At 39.5% G+C, this 25,696-nt stretch overlaps 1 protein-coding gene across 1 annotated transcript; it reads right to left on the bottom strand.

Annotated features, from left to right (window-relative positions):
- Positions 1-651: 651 nt before the first annotated feature.
- Positions 652-25,685, bottom strand: mrps11 (mitochondrial ribosomal protein S11). The gene is made up of 6 exons (XM_063066536.1): positions 25,551-25,685; positions 20,661-20,792; positions 16,830-16,928; positions 14,558-14,687; positions 5,627-5,692; positions 652-1,080 (listed from the first exon to the last, which is right to left on the bottom strand). Exons 1-6 carry the CDS (start codon positions 25,613-25,615, stop codon positions 973-975), a joined length of 600 nt encoding a protein of 199 aa, XP_062922606.1. The 5' UTR covers positions 25,616-25,685; the 3' UTR covers positions 652-972.
- Between the last annotated feature and the right edge of the window lie 11 nt (positions 25,686-25,696).

Genomic DNA, 25,696 nt, shown 5'->3' with positions numbered 1-25,696 from the left:
TGACATAACCCTAGTAAGTGGGCTATACACAGACCCTTCTGCAGCTTAATTAGTGTGTGGCTAAGGCATGCTAAGTGGCAATTGTGTCAACTTGCAATCAAAAATCATGCAAGGTTAGAAGTTAGACACCAATCCTGCTGTCTTTCGTTTCATTTCAAATATCATTCAAACTAATCTGCAACTGAAATTGTTGTCTGACAGCGATTTAGGAACTGGAGGAAGTATTCATTAATATCTGTAATGTATTCGTGAACGTTGTGGATGTAAATGACAATTTCTTGGGATTGAATGAATCTTTGCATTCAGCAGCCCCCTGCTGAATGGAAAGTAGAGCTTTAATTAATATTAACAAATTTTGATGAACAATAACTCATTCATACGACAACCCAAAATAAGTCTAAATGCTGCAGCTCTGAGCTGAATTAGCTCATCATACTATCCAACCTGCACTGGGAACACAGTGGACATTAAAAGATTAGAGTGGGGAACATGGCCAAGGTGGTGAGCAGCCAGACTTCTGCATGCATCTGATTTTAATCTATCTCTAATTCTTCCCTACAATTACCAGGCTACCACATCAACTTAAAAAAAAAAGTGAAGCTAATAGTTTTATAGTGCGAATAAGAAAAACTAACTAGCAAGAAAAGAAGCTTTTGAGGCAAAAGAGTTGCTGTGTTTTCAAAGTTTATTTTATGACAGTTCCTGTAGCCGTCTATGCTCATTTGGACGAAGAGTCTTGGAGCTGTGAAAATGAACACTTTCTAATCAGCCCCTTCAATGGGAACATGCAGAATTAGAATATCTCCTCATCATTTACCCCGCACAGTCCAATTTAGCTGTTACACTCACTCTTCTGACAAGCCTCTGATAATTAGAGTTCAAATGTTTCATGTTGCTGTGGGTTGAAAAGACGACATTCTAGAACAAATGACTGGTCCTTTTGATTCCTCCTTAGTTGCACATTTCAAAGGTTTACATCCTGCGTGCTTTCCGCGGTCGGCAGCCATTGTGAGGGATTGGAGTGTTGTCCGTAATTGAAACCACCTGGAGGCCACCCATACTTAGTCCTTTTATAGCAGACTGCAATGGAAAAATAGCAACTTAATTTTCTTATATCCATATCCTTAAATGTATTTAAAAGCATTGAACACCTTTTTAATCAGCAACTCTGTAAACTTATCCTGTCAACAGAAGTGTTCAGCTGATTAAATTTCAAAATGAAGAATTCACTTGAGGTGATAGGAAAAAATACTTACCAGCCCTTGGGCTAATGAAAATCCACCTAGATTCATGTGCCCAGCGCTATCCAGTCACTTCTGCTTGAAAATGCTTACAATTATCATTTGAAAATATGATCAATTTAGCAGCCCACCATAAATAATTTTAAGGTGATTGAAGGAAAGTATAGAGGCAATGTCAGAGGTAAGCTTTGTACAGAGAGCAGTGGGTGCTTAGAGTACCCTGCCAGGAATGGTGACAGAGAGCGATAGATGAGAGACATTGAAGAAACTCTCAGATAGCCACATATATGACAGAAAAATGGAGGGCTATCCCAGAACAAAGGTTAGATTGATCTTAGAGTAGGTTAAAAGGTTGGCACAACATCGTGGGCCAAAGGACCTGCACTGTGCTGTAATGTTCTATGTTCTATAAAAAAACAGCATATTTTCACTTAATGTCAGTGCCTGCTGGTGAATATTCACATAAGATGATGGGCTGATGGTTGAATGCCAACAGCATAAATGTACCTTACTGGATGGAGAAACAACCTTTATGAGAGAAACAAAAAAATGGAGAGGGGCAAGTATGCCAAAGGGGTATCATCAGAAACCAGGTTATAGTAATTGAAACAGAATAAACATTCAGACAATGATCATAACTGATGTACAAGCAGCACTGATGAATTAGATACCAACCATCAGCAAACAAGTGCAAAAGCCACAGTAAAATTCCAATGATCTACTATCCTACCGGACGGAAATCCTGATGGTACATCAGCTGGCTTACTGGGACACACTTCATGTGCTCCCTTTAAACTTGCATTAACCTCTCCAGAATCCCAGGTCATATAGCTCATTAGGTTCATAGAACAATACAGCACAGCACTGGTGCTTCGGTCCAGGTTGTTGTGCAAACCTTTAACCAAATCCAAGATCAATCTATTGCTTCCCTCCCGCATTGCCCTTTGTTTTCCTTTCATTCATGTACCCAACAGTCTTTTTAATGTCTGCCTCTATCACCACCCATAGCAGTGCATTCCATGCACTGTGTAAAAAAAACCTCTCTGACATGCCTCCTAAACTTTCCTTCAATCACCATTATTTGCGTTATTGCTTTATTTTGTCCTACCTCAATTCATCGCACAATGACTTGATCTGTATGAACGGTATGCAAGATAAGATTTTCACTGTATATGCGACAATAATAAACCAATTCTAGTTGCAATTTCAATTCCTTGCCCCGTTGGTCCTTTAGTTCTCCAGCACTGTGAGACAAGGTTACGGAGCCACTGGTGTGGGATTGTCAGCTCTGTTCACTGTAAAGGAAGTTGCAATTGTCCTTGGAAAGTTCATTATATTAGTGTCCAACATCTAAATCAGGGGTTCCTGACGTTTTTTATGCCATAGACCCCTACCATTAACCAAGGGGTCTATGGACCCCAGGTTGGGAACCCCAATCCTAATGAAGGTGAATTAAGCCTGTTGGTGTCATTTACAAGAGGAATATCCTGAAGTCTGGAATCTGATAGACTCACATTACTAAAGTCTTGAGGGAGCCAGATCATCAGTTTCAGTACAAATCAGACAAATTAGAAATAGTCAGGAAATAGTGCACTCAACAACATGAGGAAGGATCTGTGAGAAAATGCTCTACTTAATTGGAGACCTCAGTGGTAACTTATTTACAATGCATATAAAAATCATTTATGGAGGTCAGAATACTTGAGCCATTGAATAATGCCCAAGTTAGATGTCATGCTTCACACATTCTTGATAAGGGGCCTATAGCTGGCAAGCTATTAAAATCTCATCCAGTGCATGTACATTTGTTCTCAAGTGCCACATTGTGTGTTTCTTCCTACATTTTCCCCACCATCATTTGGCCTGAAGCTTTACATTCTTTCAAGAAAATAAGAGCCAAATATTACAAAGCTTTATCATTGTCAGGAGGGATTTGACAGAACAAGCAAGAGGAACAAGGTGAATAAAACCTCACATTATGAATATGTGCCTATGTATCCTATCATTTTATTTCCCTATAAAATACAGAGACCAAACTCTTTCTAAAAAACAAATACCAAGGTTGTCCATTTATTAGTCCTACATGTATACTTCTAAATAGGACACCTCTTCAATTTTATCTTTTATATGGCTTTAATACTCTCAGTAATTGTGATAAATAGATAAACCCATGGGAAATTAGAGCAACACTTAGAAAAAATGATTACAAAAGGAACTGGAATGAGAGTATGAAAGCATAAATAAGGGCAATGGGCTAAATAAATACTCTCCTTGTACCAATATTTCTACAAAGGTACAGTACCATGCAAAGGTCTAAGACACAGACATATAGCTAGGGTGCTTAAGACTTTTGCACAGTACTGTATTTGCCAACGAGGAGTGGAGAGTGAGTTTGTAAATCTGGTGGGAGCAAAGGATGTTGGGAATGGCGAGGGTGAAGTGCCGCTGGGGGGGTGTGGGACAGATGGCAGAGAAGGAATGCCAGGGGCAGGGGATGGTGTGGGTGCAAGGCACACTCAGCGCTGAGACACCAGGCAAGGTAATTTGATTCCAAACAACTGGTTTATCGATCTTTACAGAATGTCCCTCTGGTGTTTCCCGCTCCATCACCTTTTCCCAACCATGATTCCCCTCTCCCTGCCCCCTTCCCACTCTCAGTCCACAATACAGACCCGTATCAGAATCAGGTTTATCATCATTCACATATGTCATGAATTTTACTTTGTGGCAGCAGTACAGTGTAATACATAGAATTATTACACACTGTACGAAAGTCTTGAGCACCCTGGCTATGTATATGCATATAAGAATTTTGCACAGTACTGTATATAGTGGTTACTCCCACTAATTAGCCATTCAAACAAGTCTGAAGAAATTAAGTACTTAAGGACTAAAGCCAGTTGGAAGAAAATGTCCACATGGAGACTAACAACGGTGAGGTCTTACAGCAAATAGACTAATGCCATCAGTAGATGCAGCATCAGGTCTGGTGTACCAAATAAATGTTTTGTAAGTTAATTTGCTAAGAATTAATCTCTGGACAGTCTGGGGTATAATAATGAATAATGTTTATGTGCAGTGTTCTGAGAAGCCATCTCTAGGGTGTAAAGGCTTATTTTTCTTTCCAAAGCACGGAGGTAGTGAAGGGAATCAGCTTGTTGCGGCAAATGCACTTTCTGTTTCATGCTTTCTTAAGCATTCAAACCACCCACGGCCCGTTAATGTGTTTTAGAATACATAATATTGGTTAACTGCAAGAATGATGTCTCATTCTTCCTATCCAATTAGTATTTTATTTTTATTTTTTTATTGAGAAATCGTACTCTAACTGTAATAGAGTGAACAGGGAAAGTGGTCTTCAGAGGAACAGAACTAACACTCGGTTTAGGTAAAGTTCTTATTTCAGATTTGCACATTATACGGAGATACGTTTTTTGTTCTTTCCCCTATATCACCCCTTGTTTCCCAGGTGCAACATCACTGTCGTTGTTGAGTGATTCCAGAACTTAAAAAATAGAACATATTCAAGCTGAACTAATTCTTAAACTATTGATGGGAATATTTTGCCCAGAAGTTGATAACTTTTCTCAATGTTGTGGAGCTGTACTTACATTATCAGCCTAGAAAAATAGAGATCTGAAATGAAAATATTGCTGAATTAAAATCAAAAGAATCTGCTGACCTCACTTGTGGTAAGACTAGAATCAGATACAAATATGGATGGTCCTCAATTTCCTTCGAGCCAAGCAACACACCCACCCTTCCCTCCCCCACCATAGTACAATACAACTAACCATATTATGGAAAGCCCATTGCCAGTAACTTGGGCCACAGTAGTAATATCAAGCAAAATTTGACACAAAGCCATTAAAAAAATCTAATAGGGGTGGTGGTGTTACGGGACGTCTTAAAGAAAATAGGGTGGAATGGTACTATAATGGTTAGTGTAACACTATTATAGTGCCAGCAACCCAGGTTTAATTTTACTGGAGATTTCAAATGTAATGCACTACTTCCTTTTTCACGATTGAGGCAGGTTCCTGCTCCATCTTAGTTTGAAGTAAGCTGTTTCAAAGTTTTTAAAACTCAATAGTTTTCAAAGTATAGGCTTCTAAACAATCTAATTGTTGGTCTACAATTGTTTATCTGAATTATTTTGTGTAATAGTGCATCATACAATAAACACTTCAGGACATAATACAAAAAACACTCAAAGATATATTATTCAAATTACAAACAATTGGTGGTTAAGCAAGTATGTACTGAGATCTCAAATATGCATTTGATAAATGTTTTTTTTTTGCTTTGGAGACTCAAAGGCAACAATAAACAGGTGATAGAAAAGGTATTATGGAAACATCAGCAATTGAAATGCTGTAACTCACCATCCTGCCAGGTCCCAAACCTTTCACCATCACACGAACAAAGTTTATTCCCCGATCAATTGCTTTCTGTCCACAAAACAAAAATTGCCAAATTTTATTTAGAATTTTATTTATTCTAAAAATAATGTTAAGATTTTTTTTAAAAAAGCTAATTCCCTTTCCCCTCTGCACTCTCATCAATGATGGTATCTTTTTAATTTCTGCTAACATAATTAATTGTTATTCCCATTTGTTTCTGCTTCCCCTCTGATTTTCCTTATAATATCCGTTATCAGTGACTCTTCACTCTTGGCCTAGCTGTTGATTAAAGATGCCATGATACTGTCAACAGGAGGTGCATTTTTGTGGTATTCATTTCTCTGAAAATTGACTGACGCTGTTCTGGCAGTAATGGATTATACCAGTGGAAATCTTCCAATGTAATGATCATCTTTGATGGGAAACTTTCATTATCAGAGAAATTTACACACTGGCTGGAGGGAACTAGGAAGCAAAATTCATCACATCTAAAATGTCTACTTAAAGAGATCAACAAATATAAACTTTAAAGAATATCAGCAAGATCTGTGGCAGGATATAGTTTTGTGGTTCAGAAACAGTACTTCATTAAGTTTGGCAGAACAAGGAGGAAGTTTTAACAGGATACTGTCAGACCCAACAAAGAAAACATGGTGGCTGCGGTCTTAGATGTTTTGTGCCAGTGTAACCTGTTTCTGTTGCCGGTGCTTACATCTTGAACATGTATACCTCAAAAGCATGCCAAGAAGTTTAACTTGAGAACTATATAATAGACCTGAGCTGCACTAATTACACAGTAAATAAACAAAATCATGATAAGTTATAATGAGTTATATTTAATCTTAATTAATTCAACTTGTCAGTGTATACTTTCCATATACAATTATTTGATTAGCTTCCTCCTGAGCCTAGAAAAAGCTACTGCTTGCAACTTCCCATTTTAAATCTTTTTTGTTTTCCCTCAGCGATTGAAGGGTCTATAACAGAATAATGAACATTCAGAACATCAAACAGTACAGCACAGTGCAGGCCCTACGGCCCATGACATTGTGCTGACCTTCTAACCAACTCTAAGATCGACCAAAACTTTCCTTTCCATATAGCCCTTTATTTTCATCAAAAGTTCGAAGTTCAAAGCAAATTTATTATCAAAATACATATATGTCACCATATACAACCCTGAGACTGATTTTCTTGCAGCCATTCTCAATAAATCCTCAATAGAATAACCATGATAGAATTAATGAAAGACCGCACCAACTTGAGAGTTCAACCAGTATGCAAGACAACAAACTGTGCAAATACAAAAATAAATATTAATAATAAATAAATATTAAGATCATGAGATGAAGAGTCCTTGAAAGTGAGTCCATAGGTTGTGGGGTTGTGTTCAATGATGGGGCAAGTGAAGTTATCCCCTTTGATTCAAGAGCCTGATGGCTGCGGGATAATATCTGTTCCTGAAACTGGTGGTGACAGTTCTGAGCCTTCCCAATGTACCTGCTTCCCAATGACATCAGCAAGAAGAGAGCATGACCTGGGTGGTGGGGTCTCTGATGATGAATGCTGCTTTCCTGCGATAACGCTCCATATAGATGTGGTCAACGGTGGGAAAGGCTTTACCTGTGATCGACAGAGCTGTATCCACTACTTTTTGTAGGATTTTCTGTGCAAGGACATTGATGTTTCCATAACAGGCTGTGATGCAGCCAGTCAATACACTTTCCACCACACATCTATAGAGGTCGGTCAAAATTTTAGATCCATGTGCCTACCTAAGAGTCTGTTAAATGTCCTCTACCACCACCTATGGCAGCAAGTTCCATGCACTACCATGCTCTGAGTCAAAAACACTTCCCTCTGACATCCCCTTTATACTTCCCTCCAAACACCATAAAATTATTCCCTCTCATATTTGCTATTTCTGCTCTGGGGAAATGTCTCTGGCATACCACTTGACCTATGCATCTTATCATCTTGTACACCTCTATCAAGTCAGCTCTCATCCTCCTTTGCTCCAATTCAGTATATTGAACATTCAGTATAGTGATCCATGGTATTGGTTCATTACCTAATGTCTTGGAGCTTTATATTAAAAAAATCTTAAAACACTAATTTTCAATATCTCCCCCCCACTCCCCCCCCCCCCGCCACCCCAAACGCCCAAATTTATTCTTGGAAGGAATTGATCAATAACAGTTCAAAATTTGGCATGTTTGTATTTAAAGTTTATATATCTCAGACCCATAGTAATGTGTTTGATTGTTAAATGGCCTCTGAAATTGGATACCAAGTACCTCTGTTTAGAGGTAATAAGGGTGGTCAACATATTCTTGATGTGGTAGCAACAGTCACATCCCATGAATGACTGACGAAGAAATAATTACAGATAGGCAACAGAATGGCGGATCAACACAGGCATTTCTCATGGCATTTCTGGTGACACACTGACTTTATCATAAGAGTGTTATGCTACATAATGTTCAATGAATAATTCAAATAATAAAATGAGGATTACATCCTCTTACAGCCACAAAGTCCACCCATAATATTTATAATTTAATCAGCATTAGGTGAGTAAACAAAAATCTCTCTTCATAATGATTACTTTTGACTAAGATGAAACTTTTTCAGTTAATAGCATGGTTTTGATGAATATTCCAAATAATGTTGTAAACAATAACAAACTATAATTGCGACAAATTTTGATTATTAAATTGGATACAAACATGACAGGAAATGTAGCAAAGAGGAACGAAGACTTTAAAACAAAAAATTGAAATTAACAGTGATCATTCCAAGCTTCAGAAAACAAATCAGAGGATGACATATTACTGAGCAACTCAAATGTTAAATCAAGGTACAAGTTTTACTTGATAAAGCACAGCTTTGTTTCATTTTTGTGGGAGAGATAATTGTGAAGCCAGTACAAAAAAGGGACAAATCATGACATAACTTTTTTTTTTTAGTTGAGTGGAACTTCTTGCAATGTAGTATCAATGAAACATCATTGAAATACACACAAAAAGCTACAGATAATGCAACTCTTGAGCAACACATAAAATATACTGGAAGAACTCAGCAGGTCAGACAGCTTCTGCTCCCTTCCTTTCCAGTCCTGATGAAGGATCTCAGCCTGAAACTTTGTCTGTTATTTCCCTACATAGATGCTGCCTCACTTGCTGAGTTCCTCCAGCATTTGGTGTATATTGATCTGAAATGTTAACTTAGTTTCTATTTTCACAGATGTTGCCTGATCTGCTGAGTGCTGTCAGAATTTTCTTGTTTTCATTTGAGACCGAGTAGAATTTGTTTTACTGGAGCGGTTCTGAGTTATCTTAAAAAAGGATTTAAGAAAAACAAGAGAGCACGGATGGAAGATAACAATCTAGTTTTTATTTTAAGATTTTTTTTTTCAAAAAAGTTCCCGAGCTGGGGCCTTTGCCATTCTGTCAATGTAGCTTGGAAATGAGTTACCTAATCTAATGTCACCCTCTAGCACTAAGTTTGGAAGCCTGCAGGTCAATGCATCCAAGTCTTTTTTTAAAATGTGATGAGGATTTCTGCCTAATCACTCTGGCAGCCAGTGAGTTCCAGACCTCTATTATCTCTGAGTGAAAGATAATTTCCTTATCCCCCATCTATTCTTTTCACCAATTACAATGAGTCAATGTATTGCTGATTTTTGACTCCTTTGCTAAAGGAAATAGATCCTTACTACTTATTCTTCTATCTCTTTCAAATTTTAGACATCTCATTTGTCTCTCTTCAGCTTCCCCTATTCCACCTTAACCACTATTACCAGCTGCCAGAGTGATTAATAAAGACTCAGATATGAACTCTGGAGCACCGACCTGCAGGGCTCTGAACCTAGCGGTGGAAGGTGACACTTGTTTAGATCAGCTCCTTTCCAACCAGAATAGACACAGTGGGCTAATTTTCACTTTTTCTTTCTGACTGGTTATGCATTTGTTAGTTCTATAACTTCTCCTCATTGCTATAACTTTTCATTCCTGGCAACTTCCTGAAGTGCAAACACTTCTGCTCTGTAATGTGGCAATGAGAATTATCCATCATATTAAAAGTGTGGCCCAACCAATGTTCCATCATTTCAAGCATAACTTGCTCTTACAAGCTTTGGTTAATAAAGGAAAACAACCCATGTGTCTTTCTCACCACAAACAAGAGAAAATCTGCAGATGCTGGAACTTCAAGGAACACACATCAAAGTTGCTGGTGAACACAGCAGGCCAGGCAACATCTCCAGGAAGAGGTACAGTTGACGTTTCGGGCCGAGACCCAATACACGCAAAATGCTGGAGGAACTTAGCAGGCCAGGCAGCTTCTATGGAAAAGAGTACAGTCAACGTTTCAGGCCAAGGGGGCGACTGGACTCTTTTCCTTAGATGCTGCCTGGCCTGCTGAGTTCCTCCAGCATTTTGCGTGTGTTGCTTGGCTTTCTCACCACCTCATTTACCTGCCCTGCTATCTTTGTAGATCATATTATCAATGACTGTCCACGAAGAATGACTTATGACTGGCAAATAGGCAACTGCATGGCTTGGCAATAACAAATCTGTTGATTGACTGACAATAAGTTACATAATTGTAAAATTAAATCCTGAAAATAAGATGGATCTTGTACAGAACATCATGGACTGAATGCTCACTGAAATGAACATTATCATACGTACCAAGATGTTTATTATAGATATGAAAATTGTAAAAGCACGAATGACTCATTTGGAGTTAATATTCCTATTGTGCTTACTATGTGTACTTTTCTGCACTATTTCATGGTGATAGCACCACCTACTGAAGATATTCTTTACTATGCAATATGGTAATTATACTATTTTTGAAATGCATGAGCAATTCTTAACAATGTTTTCTATACATCCATGTCTCTGCTCATCTGTGTGTCTATAAAGACATACAGAGGTACATTCAGGATCTATTTTCTATCTTCTGCAAGACAACGTCACTTCATGAGTATTGTAAAATCACAATGACTGGAGTTGATCAAGTTGACTAATAGAATATAGTTCAGTCAGTGCTAGAAAACAAGCACAGATGCAGTGATTTTATAAACTGATTGAAACTGAAAATAGCAACATTCATTTGCGGGAATATTACTTTTGTTGTATTTTTCGCACAAAATATTGAACGTCTTCTTAGAAAATATGTAATTTGTTGCTACAGGCAGCTGTGGAGGCCAAGTATTTATGTATATTTAAAGCAGAGGCTGATAAATTCTTGATTAGTCAGGGCATGACAGGATATCGGGAGAAGTTTAGAGATTGGAACTGAGAGGAAAAATGAATCAGCCGTGATGGACCAAGTGGCCTAATTTTGCTCCTGTATCTCATGGTCTAAAATGTGGGCTATTGGGGTTAAGCAGCTCATTTTGCAAATAGATACTGTTTCAAGAACACAACAAAATTAAATAAATGAGGGTATACAATCAAGTTTTGTTTCAGTTGATCAATCTGGTAAATGAAACTCACTGTTACTTTGAAGAATTCACATAAATTTAACAGAAATATGATGACCAAAAATATATAGGTAGGACAGTACTCATTTCTAAATAAACTTCTAATTGAAATGCAGACCTATCTCATGTTTCCATCTGATCAACATTAATTGCTCCAAGAGATGTTTAGAATTGTAATTCAAGTTGCAGTGGATTTGGGTGGTTAAGATGAATGTGTAATATTGCCTTACGGTTGAGTTTTTAAGTCCTTCCCATCTGTCAATTTTTTATTACAGATGTCTGGTCATCTGCAGCTAGGTTCAAATTTCCTTGCAGTTTCATTCATCAACAAACATAGTTAAATTATGTAGGGTTAGATTATCAGAATAATTATTTATAGTGGCATCATAACTTTGCAGGGTGCTAGTCTTCTGTGAGGAGCATCTCCTAGCCATTAGTGCAAATACAGCTGTCTTAGATTTTAAGAGGCTATTGAACAGGATGAATACACATTCCATCTTGAAATACATCAGACAAGATTGACAGGAGTGGAGGGAATTGGAAATGAGTGAAAGGAAGTTACCATTTGGGCACAAAGTGTAGCTGGCAGATATAGAACGGAATGACATGACACCTGAACTGTTTAGTGGCTGATAGCTGTGATCCTATTAGCTGGATACAAAAGGGTGTCCAAAGGACATCTCTATACACTATGTCCAGGGACAGGACCAAGTATGGAAAGCAAGAAGATACTGAGCAACCTTCCCAAGATACAGCTTTAGTGTTAATTCTGGGTAGAAGCCCTGTTTCATTTGTCAATTATTTTGATTTTTACAAATCATTCAGGCTGAACCCTCAAATAAACTTACTGCTTGAAAGTACCTCCTGCATATGAGATGGAGTAGAGGACAGATTAACACAAACAGATTGGACAAGTGATCTACAGGTTCTCCCTGGTCAGGAATGCCTGACTTATGAACAGTCCACATATATTAATGAGCGTTTAAGAAGTCATGTGATGGACATGCTAGTAGATGCAGTGCCGCGGGAATCTTCTGCCAAGCAGGAATTAGGTTAGTGTCAATGCCATTGCTCACAGTAAAGCCCTCCCAACCATCGAGGACATCTACGTGGAACACTGTCATAGGAAAGGAGCATCTAACATCAGATATCCTCACCACCCAAGCCATGCTCTTTTCTTGCTGCTGCCATCAGGCAAAAAGTACAAGGGCCTCAGGACTCGCACCACCAGGTTCAAGAATAGCTACTACCCCTCAACTATCAGGCTCTTGAACAAAAGGGCATAACTACATTCACTTGTCGATCCATTGAGATGTTCCCACAACCAGTGATCCCACTTTAAAGACTCTTTATTTTGTTATTTCATGTTCTCGTTATTTATTGCTATTTATTTATATTTAAATTGTATAGTTTGTTGTCTTCTGCACTCTATTTGATCTTTCATTGATACTGTTATAGTTACTATTCTATAGATTTGCTGAGTATGCCTGTAGGAAAATGAAGCTCAAGGCAGTATGTGTTCCGATAATAAAATTTACTTTGAACTTTCGACTTTTACATTGCTTTTGTTAGCTGTATATTTTAAATTTAAATATGTTGCCGGGAGACCACATTTCTGATTTGCAAACTGTTTGGCATACAAACAGTCCTTAGGAACGGGACCCTGTCATAACCTTGAGAAGATCTGCATTTCCACTCTCTAATATCTAAGTAAACAATAAAATACACCCTTAGATGTAAATGTACAAATGAAAGCTTATTCCAATTACACCTTTCAAGAGTATTACATCCCATGGTATTTTAATGTGGCCCTTGATGAATACAAGATTGGCTCCTACACTGCCAGTATCCCTGAACAATTCATTTTGTTCAAGGTTTCAAAATCCAGATCTGGTAGAAAGCTTGCATTGTAAAAGTAGTTGCCACTATCCACCAACTAGCATCCTCTGGTTGATTTTAGTTAGGGACAGATCACATCTTACACAGGCTGATTCTTCAGAATATATTCCCCAAATCAGAGTTTGTAGAATCTCCAGGAGATTGCTCATCCTCTAGTTAGGGATTCTGAAAAGGACTTGTCATAATAGAAGAAGAAAAAAAATCAAATTACCTAAAAAAAAGCATAAGGGGAAAATGATATAGCCCTCCCTCTAAGTGCGGGGAAAAAAGTTTAAAACAGATCAAGAAATGCTAGAATTCTGAATTGAATAACACCCTACCACTAGAAATCATCACTGATGCCAAAGACACAGTTTGAAATGCACCTAATTTTAACTTACTCAAGGAATGTACATTAGACCTTTGGAACAAACCATAAAGTAACTTATGCTTCGATTGCAATTATATTTTTAAAGTCTATAATGGTATCACCAGTGCCCATGACCATAAACCAGATCTTCATGCTGAGTTAGCAGGTGGGTTACCCCAAGAGTTTTGCACTGCTTAACTCTCTTTCCAACATCTGCAATTCAGACAAAAGTGTTTAGCTATACGTTCTTGAAAATTTACCTCGAGGCTTAAGCTAACACAGGTCCAGTAAGTAGGGAATTGGTATATTGTGCTTTAAGAAAAAAGATAAATTATGAAAGACTCAGGCCTTCTATTTCTTAAACACAAAAATGAAAAAATTCTCAGCACTGTTTCTAATCGATAGTTTAATATTTCCCTGTAGATAAAAACACGATGCAAATGTATAATGCATGGATACCTTGGCTGATACCACTAGTTATTGTTGAGATCCAGCCTGACACCAATCGAGAAACTGAAAGAGGACTATTGTCTGCCAGTCTGAGGAAGATATTGTGTAGAATATTTACAGATTCTCACTAGGGAAAGAGCTAATGTTATTGATGACTTTATGTGTGCTTCATGGCAAGGGACATGAATTCTTAGAAATGGAGCCAGTATCAGCATCAAATGGTCCCCAATGAGAAAGAGAATGTGCTCAATGCAGAGTGGTTCCCTCCACAATGTTCAGTCAAGCACTCCCAGGACACATCAACTCTCTCTCTCCTACAATAACAATGAATCAGTGCCAAAAAAAAAATAAATCACATGGCAATTTGTACTACAATAACATGGGAGTTTTATTTCTCACACCAATCACCTTTGTAGCCTCTCTAAATCAGTATGCTCGAGCCTGTGAGACCATGTTTACTATTAATTAAATGACACTGCCCAAACTTATTTCATGTTGAAATCACACAGCCAGCAGAATGCTGCTCAGATTGACTGGAGTCTTCAGCAAAAAGAATCACTGTGTAATCAAGTCTCTAAAGGAAATTTGGTGAACTCTGGATTTAGGGATTCATGGATTTTATTAAAAAGTGTCCAAAGTGTCAACAGATTCTCAGATTCTCAGATTCACTATGTATGAGCAAGTTAGCTATCTATATTGGGGAGAAAAAGTGTTGCTTTACCGCTGCTGCTGAAATGCCGGCCGTCTGAGCAGCAATGGGGGTTCCCTTCTTTGCATTCTTAAACCCTTCGGTACCACATGAAGTCCGCAGCATACTCTGCCCATCGTGAGTAGTAACTTGAATATGCGTGCTATGAAAAATATAATGGCGGTTAAGAGAGAGAAAGTTAAGAAAACAATCAATAGAAATTTGTAGATTACCTAATTACCACAAAGTTATCTTAAATTAGATAAAGAATGCTTATTGTTGATGCACAAACCCATGTCAATTATAGCTATGCTCACAAAGACTAAAACATTGCTCCTCTCTATCTGGGCTGCAAGAGACCCTGACATCAGATTGCTCCGATGTGCTTTTCTTATTTCCTGCAAAAGTCACCATAGGACCTCCCTGGTTCAGATCTCTAACTGGTATCAGACTAGGGATAGTTCAGTGGCTCTGCTACCTAAGATGGTATGACTATTATTTCAGTCCGCAGAAGAAAGTGTTGACCAGTAAGAGAGGATGGTACTAAAACGTGGAAGTCAAAAACTTAGCATCAACTGATACATAGAACCAGTCTGCCAATGAGAGCATATTCAAATACTGATATTGTCAAAAAAATTACGATTTACGTTTGCACAGAATCTTCAAGAGAAAAAAGGAGACCTACACACACACACACAAATACTGGTAGAACTCATGCAAGTCAGGCAGCACCTATGGAAGAAATGCTTCCTGATTTGCTAAGTTCCTCCAGAATTTTATGTGTGTTGCTTTTCTCAGTATCTGTAGCAAAAAACCCTAGATGTTTCAAGAAAATGCAATGAAAAAATGAAAAGTAGAACAAAGAAAGAATTGTAGTATGGAAAGGGTAGTTTAAAATGACTTTCAAGAGGTATCTGAAAGGAAAGTTAATTGAAAAGGCAGAAGAATTCCAAAATCAGGCCCAAAGCAGTGGGAGAGTTTCTTGGGAGGAGATAAAACATGTCAACGTGAAATAAAAGAATCAGAAGCATAAAAATTTGTAAAATTATTTAGGGTTGGAGTCATTTGCAGAGATAAAGTGAATTGAGTCCATGAAGTAACTTAATCATAAACTCAGGAACTTTAAACTTGAAATATTGGAGCACCTAAACACAATCTAAGTTCACAAGGTCAGAAGCAGTGGATGGGAGCGGACAGAATGTGGAAAGGAAATTTTTGAATCAGCCGACAATCCTAAAGGCAGGTTAATGGGAGGGCAGCTGAAGAGAACTGGAATAGTAGAGTGTGGATTATACTCATGCAGATGAAAGTATCAGAGGCAGAAAGACTACGTCGGTTAATGTAATGAAGAGAGGGGGAGAGGAAGAGTGAAAGAATGCATGGAGAAACTAGAATTTTGATGTACATTGTATTCTGCATCAACTGGCTTGAATTAATTATTGACTGAAGTTAGTTGTTCACTCTAGTGTGACGCAATGTTAATTTTCTTTGGGCAATTCCTGATATTTTAAAAGTTCTATTTAAATGGAAGTTGTTGTTTTTGAGGTACAACAGACCCCTTACACCACTTTGAAGGTTATAGTGCTGTACTGCCTTCTGTACTACCATTTCTACTTGTCTCACCAGTTTGCCAACCAATTTTGCTCCTGAGGACATGTTGTTTGCCAATAACTGTCAAGGAGTCTTAATACAGCTGAACATGTTTCATATTGGGCAATATGTCATCTAAAGCTTTGACTGTGACACCAACTACAGCCAAGCCGATTCTGTCCCAAATTAATAATACTCAGGTGCATGTTTACAAGCAAGAATCAAAACAGAGGAAGATGAATCACAGCTAATGTTTTCTTCCTTGTAACCTAGAGCAGCAAAGGGAATAATAATGCTGCGACCTGTACGCAGCTTCTTCCAAGAGCAGCACAACCTTATTGTAGGACTTGGAGGCTTGTGTGCCTCAATGACCTGGACAGCTATGTTGCCTAGAGTCAGGGCCTTGTGTTTTGGCTCTTGGCAGGGTCACCCATACCAAGCAGGTGAAAGGGTAGAGGCCAGACTAAGAGTGGTCCACTGGTCTTCCAGATTTGGGGGTTCGGCTCAGGGCTAACAACCCCGACTAGTTAAAAGGAAAAAAAATTGTTATGGAAAAGCAATGAAAAATTCTTCTATACCCGTGTCTAATGGTATGGACAAACAGAGACGGAGGACCTTCATTGCTGCCCTAAGTGCCAGTGGCATAACAGGCTACAAAGAAGTATGCAGCTTAGCTCAGAAAATCTTGCTTTATGTATAAATTATCACCACTTACTTATTATATGTTGCCTTGACATGCACTATATGCAAATCTTCATATTTTTTGCCTTCCCAACGCAAAGAGCTCTCCTGTCCTGGCATTGGAGGTAGGATACTATAAATAACACAGAAATATTATTCATTTCACAATATAAATAATTGATAAACAAGCAAAACATTAACTCAAATCTTCCTCCCCAACCCCATAAATCACCTGTAAATAAACAAAAGTCATTATATTCCTGCCCAATATTATTAATTGTTATTGCACAGGGACACTGTACTGAACTCCTGTATTTATGATTTGTCATTGATAAGTAATTACAAGCACAGTGTGATCAATAACATGGGAAGGCAAGTGGAAAGAATTCCCCCTACAAAGTTTCTTGGAAGAGATTTAAAACCAGCCCTATCCAGGCAGACATAGAAGGCTATTCTATCCCAGTTGAACACAATGCTATGAAAAAATCAAGCGGTCACTTCCGAGCAAGGATCAGTAGTGATGAACTTGGTTATCTTTTATGCTCTCTAAGCATACTGAAGTCAGTTGTGGTGACGACTCAACCACCCCCCCCTCCAAATTTCAAATGTGTCAATTGAAAATTGAAGTCAACTGTGGTAGCACCACCCAGACCATGTCCTCTTCTTGCTGCTGCCATCAGGAAGAAGGTACAGGAGCCTCAGGACTCACACCACAGGATGAAGAACACTCATTACCCTTCAACCATCAGGCTCTGAACCAATGGGGATAACTTCACTCACCCGATTACTGAACTGTCTCCACAACCTACTTTCAACGACCCTTCATCTCATGATATTTATTTATTATTATTTCTTTTTCTCTTTGTTATCTTTTGCACGTCAGTTGTTTGTCTGTCCTATTGGGTGCGGTCTTTCATTGATTCTATTGTGTTTCTGGGATTTACTGAGTATGCTCACAAGAAAATGAATCTCAGCGTGGTATACTATATTTATTTTATTTAGAGATACAGCGCATAATAGACCCGAGTCGCACCGCCCAGTAACCCCCAACAACCCTCAATTTAACCCTAACCTAATCATGAGACAATTTACAGTCCCCAATTAACCTTCTAACCAGTATGTCTTTGGATTGTGGGAGGAAACAGGAGCAGCCACACATTCCAAGGGGAGGATGTAGAGGCTCCTTACAGAGGCCACCGGGATTCAAGTCCAACATCCTAAGCTGTAATAGCGTTGTGCTAACTGCTACACTACTGTAGGACCTGTATATGACCATAAGACATAAGTGATAGGAGCAGAATTAGGCCATCTGGCCCATCAAGTCTACTCCGGCATTTCCCCATGGCTGATTCATTTCCCCTCTCAACCCCATTCTCCTGCCTTCTCCCTGTAACTTTTCACACCATGATTAATCAAGAACCTATCAACCTCCAACTTAAATACACCCAATCAGCTAGCCTCCACAGCCGCCTGTGGCAAAGAATTACACAGATTTTCCACCCTCTGGCTAAAGAAATTTCTCATCTTTATTCTAAATCGATGTCCCTCTATTTTGAGGCTATGCCCTCTGGTCTAGACTCCCCCACTGTAGAAAACATGCTCTCCATATCCACTCTACCTAGGCCTTTCAACACTCATTAGGTTTTATCGAGATCCCATCATTCTGCTAAATTCCAGCAAGTATAGGCCCAGAGCCACCAAACACTACTCATATGATAATCTTCTCCTTCCTAGAAACACTCTCGTAAATCTACTCCGAATCCTCTCCAATGTCAGCACATTCTTAGATGTGGCCCAGAACTGCTCACAATACTCTAAGTAAGGTCTCACCAGTGCCTTATAAAGCCTCAGCATTACATCTTTGCTTTTATATTGTCATCCTCTCAAAATCAACGCTAACATTGCACTTGCCTTCCTCACCACCGACTCATACTGCAAGTTAATCTTTAGGGAATCCTGCACAAGGACTCCCCAGTCCCTTTGCAAATCAGACTTTTGAATTTTCTGCTTTTTAGAAAATAGTCTTCACTTTCGTTCCTTTTAGTCCAAAGGGAACTTCTTTGCCCATTCTCCTAATCTGTCAAAGTCCTTCTGCAGCCTTCCTGCTTCCTCAACAGTACCTTCCCCCTAACTTACCTTTGTGTTGTCTGCAAACTTGGCCACAAAGCCACCAATTCTGTCACCCAAATCATTGACATATAATGTAAAAAGAAGCGATCCCAACACCGACCCTTGCAGACCCCCCCAGTAAGTGGCAGCCAACCAAAAAAAGCTTCTTTTATTCCCACTCTTTGCTTCCTGCCAATCAGCCAATCCTCTACCCATACTAGTATCTTTCTTGTAATATACCACAGGCTCTTATCTTATTAAGCAACCTCATGTGCAGCACCTTGTCAGAGGCCTTCTGAAAATCCAAGTACACAACATCCAATTCTTCTTTGTCTATCCTGTTTGTTAATTCTTCAAAGAATTTCAACAGATTTGTCAGGAAAGATTTTCCCTTAAGGAAAACATGCTGATTTTGACCTATTTTATCATGTGCCTCCAAGTATCCCGAGACCTCATCCTTAACAATTGACTCCCAATATCTTCCCAACTATTGAGGTCAGGTGAACTGTCATTTAATTTCCTTTCTTCTGCCTCCCTTCCTTGTTGAAGAGCGGAATGATATTTGTAATTTTCCAGTCCTCCAGAACCATGCCAGAATCTAATGATTCTTGAAAGATCATTACTATTGCCTCCACAAACTCTTCAGCTACCTTTTTCAGAATCCTGTGACGTAGTCCATTTGGTCCAGACTTATCTACCTTCAGAACTTTCAGCTTCCCAAGTTCTTTCTCCCTAATTATAGCAAGTGCACCCTCTTCTGCCCCGATACTATTGAACTTCGGGCATACTGCTAGTGTCTTCCACATTGAAGACTGATGCAAAATATTTATTTAGTTCATCTGCTATTTCCTTGTCCACCATTACTACCTCTCCAGTTTCATTTTCTAGTGGTCTGATATCTACTCTTGCCTCTCTTTTACTCTTTATATATCTGACAGTTGCGTCATCCTGCCTTTGGAGTACTTCTTCTTTGGGATGTACCTATCCTGAACCTTCCAAATTTCTCCTGGAAACTCCAGCCGTTGCTGATTATCCATTATCCCTGCTAGTGTCCTCTTCCAATCAACTTTGGCCAGCTCCTTTCTCATGCCTCTGTAACACTCCACATCTGACTTTAGCTTCCCCCTCTCAAATTGCAGGGTGAAATCTATCATATTGTGATCACATGTCTCCTAAGGGTTCCTTTACCTGAAACTCCCTAATCAAATCCAGTTCATTACACAATTCCCAATCCAGAATAGCCTTTCCCCTAGTGGGCTCAGCCACAAGTTGCTCTAAAAAGCTATCTCATAGGCATTCTACAAAACTCTCTCTTGGGATCCAGCACCAACTTAGTGTGTTGACATAATATACTTCAAGAATAAATTTTCTTTAACTTTTTACTACAATACATGTTAGACAGATCAGATTAGCATTAATATAGTAGGATACTTGGTAAAGCTTTGTACTATGAGTAGACAGAAATAAACAAGGTACCTTATGCCCAATTCAAAGCCAGATTTGGCAAGCAAAGTAAAAATCCCTCTAAGCTATATAAACCAACTGCCTTGCTCCACTTGCAAGACCAGATTATTTTGCAATGGTCCTTATTAAAATTCTATTCCAAAGCAGAGGAAATGGATTGTTCATTTTTTAAATGTTACTATTTCTTGATGGTCACTAGTAAAATTATACCATTTAGATCAAAATTAGGCACCTGGTTACCTTCAAGAAAACACTAACTTAAAATAATGCAGTTGGGAAAGAGATGGAATACCTGAAGTCTGCTGCTGACGGCTTAGATTGTGCTAGCTCTGTAGAGACTTTCTCCTTTTCTGTTGCTTCTTGCTGCCTCTGTAAACTTGTTTGCATTAATCGGCACTGGGCCTCCAATGAACAAACATGAGAACTAGGAGAACAAAACATGACCAATTTAGCACAAACACAAATAAAACTCCATACAGGAGACAAAGAACATGAACTGAATTTACTTTGATATTTGAAAGTCGTGATCACCTTCCCACAGTGATGAATTTCTGATATCACTGGCACTACATTGGATTAAGCAAATGAAGACCATCGGTTTATGCTTATTATATATAAAGCAGAACTGAAAGTTGCATTTTTTTCAGAGATACTGCTTTATGAATAAGGCATTTTATGCGATGTACCTCATAAGCAGATTTAGGCAGCTGATAAAAATCTCATGGTTCAATTACTAGAGGTCTCCATGCTCTGGCAAACATTCTTCTTCAGCTGCTAATTAAAAACAGATTAGCTGGTCATTCAATATTATCTTGTTTAGAAGTAATAGACTGAAATGAATCCAGGACAGAAAGGCTGCATAAGGAGATGCAGAACTTTGTACAACAAATTCTAAAATTCTAATACTTCTGATTTTTATGGCTTTAAGTACTTCTTCAGACAATGGAGGAAAAGACTAGGGGATGCGAAGATGACTTAAGTCACAGAAAACAGACAACTTTGTAGGTGTTTGGAACAGAGTAAATTTATGGAGTTGGAAACATTTATGGTTAGAAATGCTACTTGACAGAGCAAAGATCTTAAGTTTTTCTTTTATGAACAAAATGAAAATTACTGCAAAGAGTAAGAAAGAACTATGTACAGGGTTATCAAACCAATTAATGTTTTTAAATACCATGGCAAACAAAAATCTGATTATCTACCTTATCACTCCCCCTTAGCTACATCAGACTCATTCAGCCCCTAGAAAACAAACCCAGCCTATGTAATCTCTCCCCATGATGGAAGTCCAGACAATATCGTGCTGAAGTTCCTCTGTACTGTCCAGTGCAACCATATCCTTCCAAAAAGTGCGGTGACCAGAACTGCACACAGTATTCCAAGTGCAGTCTAAACAGGACTTTCAGTAAAGTTGCAACAGGCGATTGGATAGAGAGAAGGACATTGTTCCCGTTAGTAGAACCAGGGAGCCAATTAAAAGTTTTGGCTGCAACTTTGAGTAGTGATTGAGCACAAGAGTATTGAAGGTATGTTGTAGACATTGACCAGGCAGTACTTGGAACACTGTATACGGTTTTGGTTACCCTGTTATATAAAAAAATTAATAAACTGGAAATATCACAGAAAAGATTTATCATGATGTTGCTTGTGCTTTTGGGTGGGGGAAATGGAGACATTGTGTAGACCAGGACTTTATTTCCTGAGATGTAGGAAATTAAGGGGTAACCTGATTTAGACAGATAGAAGTATAGAGGGGAGTGGGTCAAGCACAGGTAAATGGAATTAACTCACTGGGTAACACATGGACGAGATGGATTAAAGGGCCTACTTCCATGCTGTATGAAGTTCTATGAGTGTTAAGCATGCTATAGACTATAATTGCCACCCTCTCTTGAAACTTTCAAGAAACTACGGACATGGTCCCTCTGGTCATCAATATTCCGTAGTGCTCTATGTCCTACTCCTAACAAGACTTCCTAAAAAGCATTACCTCATACTTATCTGGTTTAAATTCTACCTGTCAAACCTCCAAACACCTTTGATATGGGCTATTTTTCTCTCTCCATTAGTACAGTTAAATCTGCATGGCATATATGAAAGCACTGCTATTGAAATTTATTATGCTTGTTTACATTATTACCCCTTAGCTTCCCCCATTGGCTATTCTGCCTGGACTTGATTCTTACTGCTGCCTGTAAGGAGTTTGTAAATTCTCCTCATGACCATATGGGTTAGGGTTAGTAACTAGTGGGCATGCTGTGTTGGCATCAGAAACATGGTGACACTTGTGGGGTGCCCACAGCACAATCCCTGCTGACTTGTTTTCACTGTATGTTTTTCAATGTTTCAATGTACACATGACAAATAAAGCTTACCTTTAATCTTTAATTTCTATAACCTATCCCCATTTAAACTCTGGTCTCATTCTATCACAGATAGCCCCTTTGTCAGAGTCACAGAGCGCCACAGCACAGAAATAGGTCTTTCTGCCCATCTAGTCCACATCAAACTGTTATTCTGCCCAGTCCCATCGATTAGCGTCTGGAGCATAGCCCTTCATATCTGTTCCATTCATGTACCTATTCAAATTTCTGTTAAAAGTTGAAATCAAATCCATACCCATCACTTCCACTGGCAGCTCATGTTACACTCTCACCACCCTCTGAGTGAAGTTCCCCCTCATGACCCCCTTAAACATTTCACCTTTCACCCTTAACCCATGACCTCTACTTCTAGTTCTCACCCAGCCTCAGTGAAAAAAGCGTGCTTGCTTTTACCCTATCCATCATCATTACATGGTCTATGTCCATGATTGTTCTCAGCAACTTCTACAGAAATGGTTTGCCATTGCCTTCTGGGCAGTGTCTTTACAAGATGGGTGACCCCAGCCATTAACAATACTCTTCAGAGATTGTCTGCCTGGTGTCAGTGGTCGCATTACCAGGGCTTGTGATATGCCAGCTGCTCACCATGTGTGAGCACGTGGCCAAGTGGTTAAGGCATTGGACTAGCTACCTGAAGGTCGTGAGTTCGAGCCCCAGCCTAGGGAACGTGTTGTGTCCTTGAGCAAGGCACTTAATCGCTCTGCGACAACACTGGTGCCAAGCTGTATGGGTCCTAATGCCCTTCCCTTGGACAACATTGGTGTCATGGAGAGGGGGGACTTGCAGCATGAGCAACTGCTCGTCTTCCATACAACTTTGCCCAGGCCTGTGCCCTGGAGAGTGAAGACTTTCCAGGCGCAGATCCATGGTCTCCCAAGACTAACGGATACCATAAGACCATCCACCACCTACTCCCATGGCTGTGATCGGGGTGGAGGTTGGGTGGCTAAGCAGGAGCTAAAACCAAGGGTGATCTGCAGGCTGGTAGAGGGGAGGAGCACCTTACACCCCCTTTGGTAGATGCATCTCCACTCTGCCACCCAAACCCTACATATACCCCTCATAATTTTGTATCCCTTTATCAAATCTCTCCTCATTTTCCAACATTCTAGAGAATAAAGTCCTGACCTATTCAGCCTTTCCCTGTAACTCAGGTCAAGTCCTGTCAACATCTTTGTAAACTGTCTTCGTCTTATCCTCTCCTCCGCTTCTCTATAACTATATTGACAGGACTTGATCTAAGTTACAGGGAAAGGTTGTCCTTTCCTCTCCTCCACAGATGCTGCTCAGCCAGGGTGTCTGTCGCTCCATATTCCAGCAGCATCTGTGTCGCCATGTTTCTGGTGCCAACATAGCATGTCCACTACTTACTAACCCTAACCCATACGGTCACGGGGAGAACTTACAAACAGCAGTGATCATCAAGTCCAGATAAAATCATTAATGGGGGAAGCTAAGGGGTAATAATACAAAGAAGCATAATTAATTTCAAAAGCAGTGCTTTTATAGATGCCAGACAGATTTGACTGTGCTAACGGAGAGAGGAAAACAGCCCATATCGAAGATGGGCGGAGGGTTAACAGGTGGAATTTTAAACCAGACACAACCTCAAAAATTAATTCTGTTTCTCCCTCCACAGATATAGCATGAGCTATAGGGCATTATCATCATGAATTTAATCATAACGAACAACAGTAAACAGGCCAAATAAACTTAGCTGGTAAATTTGGGAGAAAAGAAAGATATATACTTCAACATCACCTTAGGTCATACAGCAGCTGTACGGCATCCCAAATAAAGATATACAATTTCTAAAGAACATTTGAAGAGACACACAGAAACACTGGAGGAACTCAGTAAGTCAGGCAGAATATATGGAATGACATGGATAGTCAACGTTTCAGGTCGAGATCTTTCATCTGGAAATATGGGAAGATAACCAGTATAAGATGACGAGGTGGAAGAGTTGGTGCAAGAACTGGCAGGAGATAGGTGGATTCAGCTGAGGGGGGAGGATGTGTTAGGTAGATGAGGGAAGGGGGAGAGTAGGAATGATGTTGGAAGCTGGTTGATGTTTGCTGGAAGTGACAAAGGGCTGGCCACCTTTTGATACCATTCCCACTCTCCACCACCTCGCATCAAACCTCCTGGTTCACTTGAGAATCTCAGCCAGTTCCTGCTCCAGCCCTTCCTACCTTAATATCTTAATACGAGTTATCTTCCCCTTTCTTTCCGGTGCAGACAAAGTGTCTCGACCCCAATCGTCGACTGTCCCTTTCACTCCATGAGCTGCCTGAACTGCTGAATTTCACCAGAACCTTGTGCGTTGCTCCAGATTTCCCACATCTGCGGTCTTTTGTGCCTCCAAAGAACTTTTGAAGTCTGGTGTCAGGAAAAGACTTGCTTTGCACAGCAAGATTTTACAAACTGAACCCTGAAGAGAATCGACCGTTTATTCCTATCCATATATGATGCTGATTTGCTGAGTTCCTTCAGTATTTTGTGCCTGGTGTTTTGGATTTCCAGCATCTTGTTTTTACAAACTTAGTGTTATTGTTATATGCTGTACTACGTTAACTTAAGTTTGTCGTGCTTGTAATAATACATTGCTCTGATTTTCAGGGCACTGATACCCGGGGGTCTGGACACCTGTGATAATAAACCTGAACTTGAATAGGTGATGTTACATGAAGGATGTGTGTGTTGGGCCAAGGTGCTGAGGTGGTAGCCCCTCTTCCTCTCCCACCAGCGCCTTGATTCTAGTTCACCGAACTGCCAGAGAAGGCGCTCCTACTTACCAGCCGCCTGTCACCGGCAGCAAGCCACGGCCCAGACCCCAGGCCAGGCTCCGCGTCCCCCACATTTTTAAACCTACCGCCCGCGCCTCAGACGAAGGCTTCTCCCATCACCAGGCCCAATGACCCCCTCATGACCCCGACCTTAG

This window comes from Mobula hypostoma, chromosome 13 (genome assembly GCF_963921235.1).
Source record: "Mobula hypostoma chromosome 13, sMobHyp1.1, whole genome shotgun sequence".
Classification (NCBI taxonomy): domain Eukaryota; kingdom Metazoa; phylum Chordata; class Chondrichthyes; order Myliobatiformes; family Myliobatidae; genus Mobula; species Mobula hypostoma.
The sequence above is the reverse complement of the archived record's forward strand: the minus strand, read 5'-3'. Positions and strand labels throughout refer to the sequence as shown.

Coding starts and splice junctions, on each gene's coding strand:
- mrps11 (XM_063066536.1), bottom strand. CDS start 25,615: ATGTGGGGGACGCGGAGCCTGGCCTGGGGTCTGGGCCGTGGCTTGCTG. Junction 5,693..14,557: donor CCGGCATTTCAGCAGCAGCG/GTAAAGCAACAC, acceptor TTTTGTGGACAG/AAAGCAATTGATCGGGGAAT. Junction 1,081..5,626: donor GTTTGGGACCTGGCAGGATG/GTGAGTTACAGC, acceptor TTTCCATTGCAG/TCTGCTATAAAAGGACTAAG.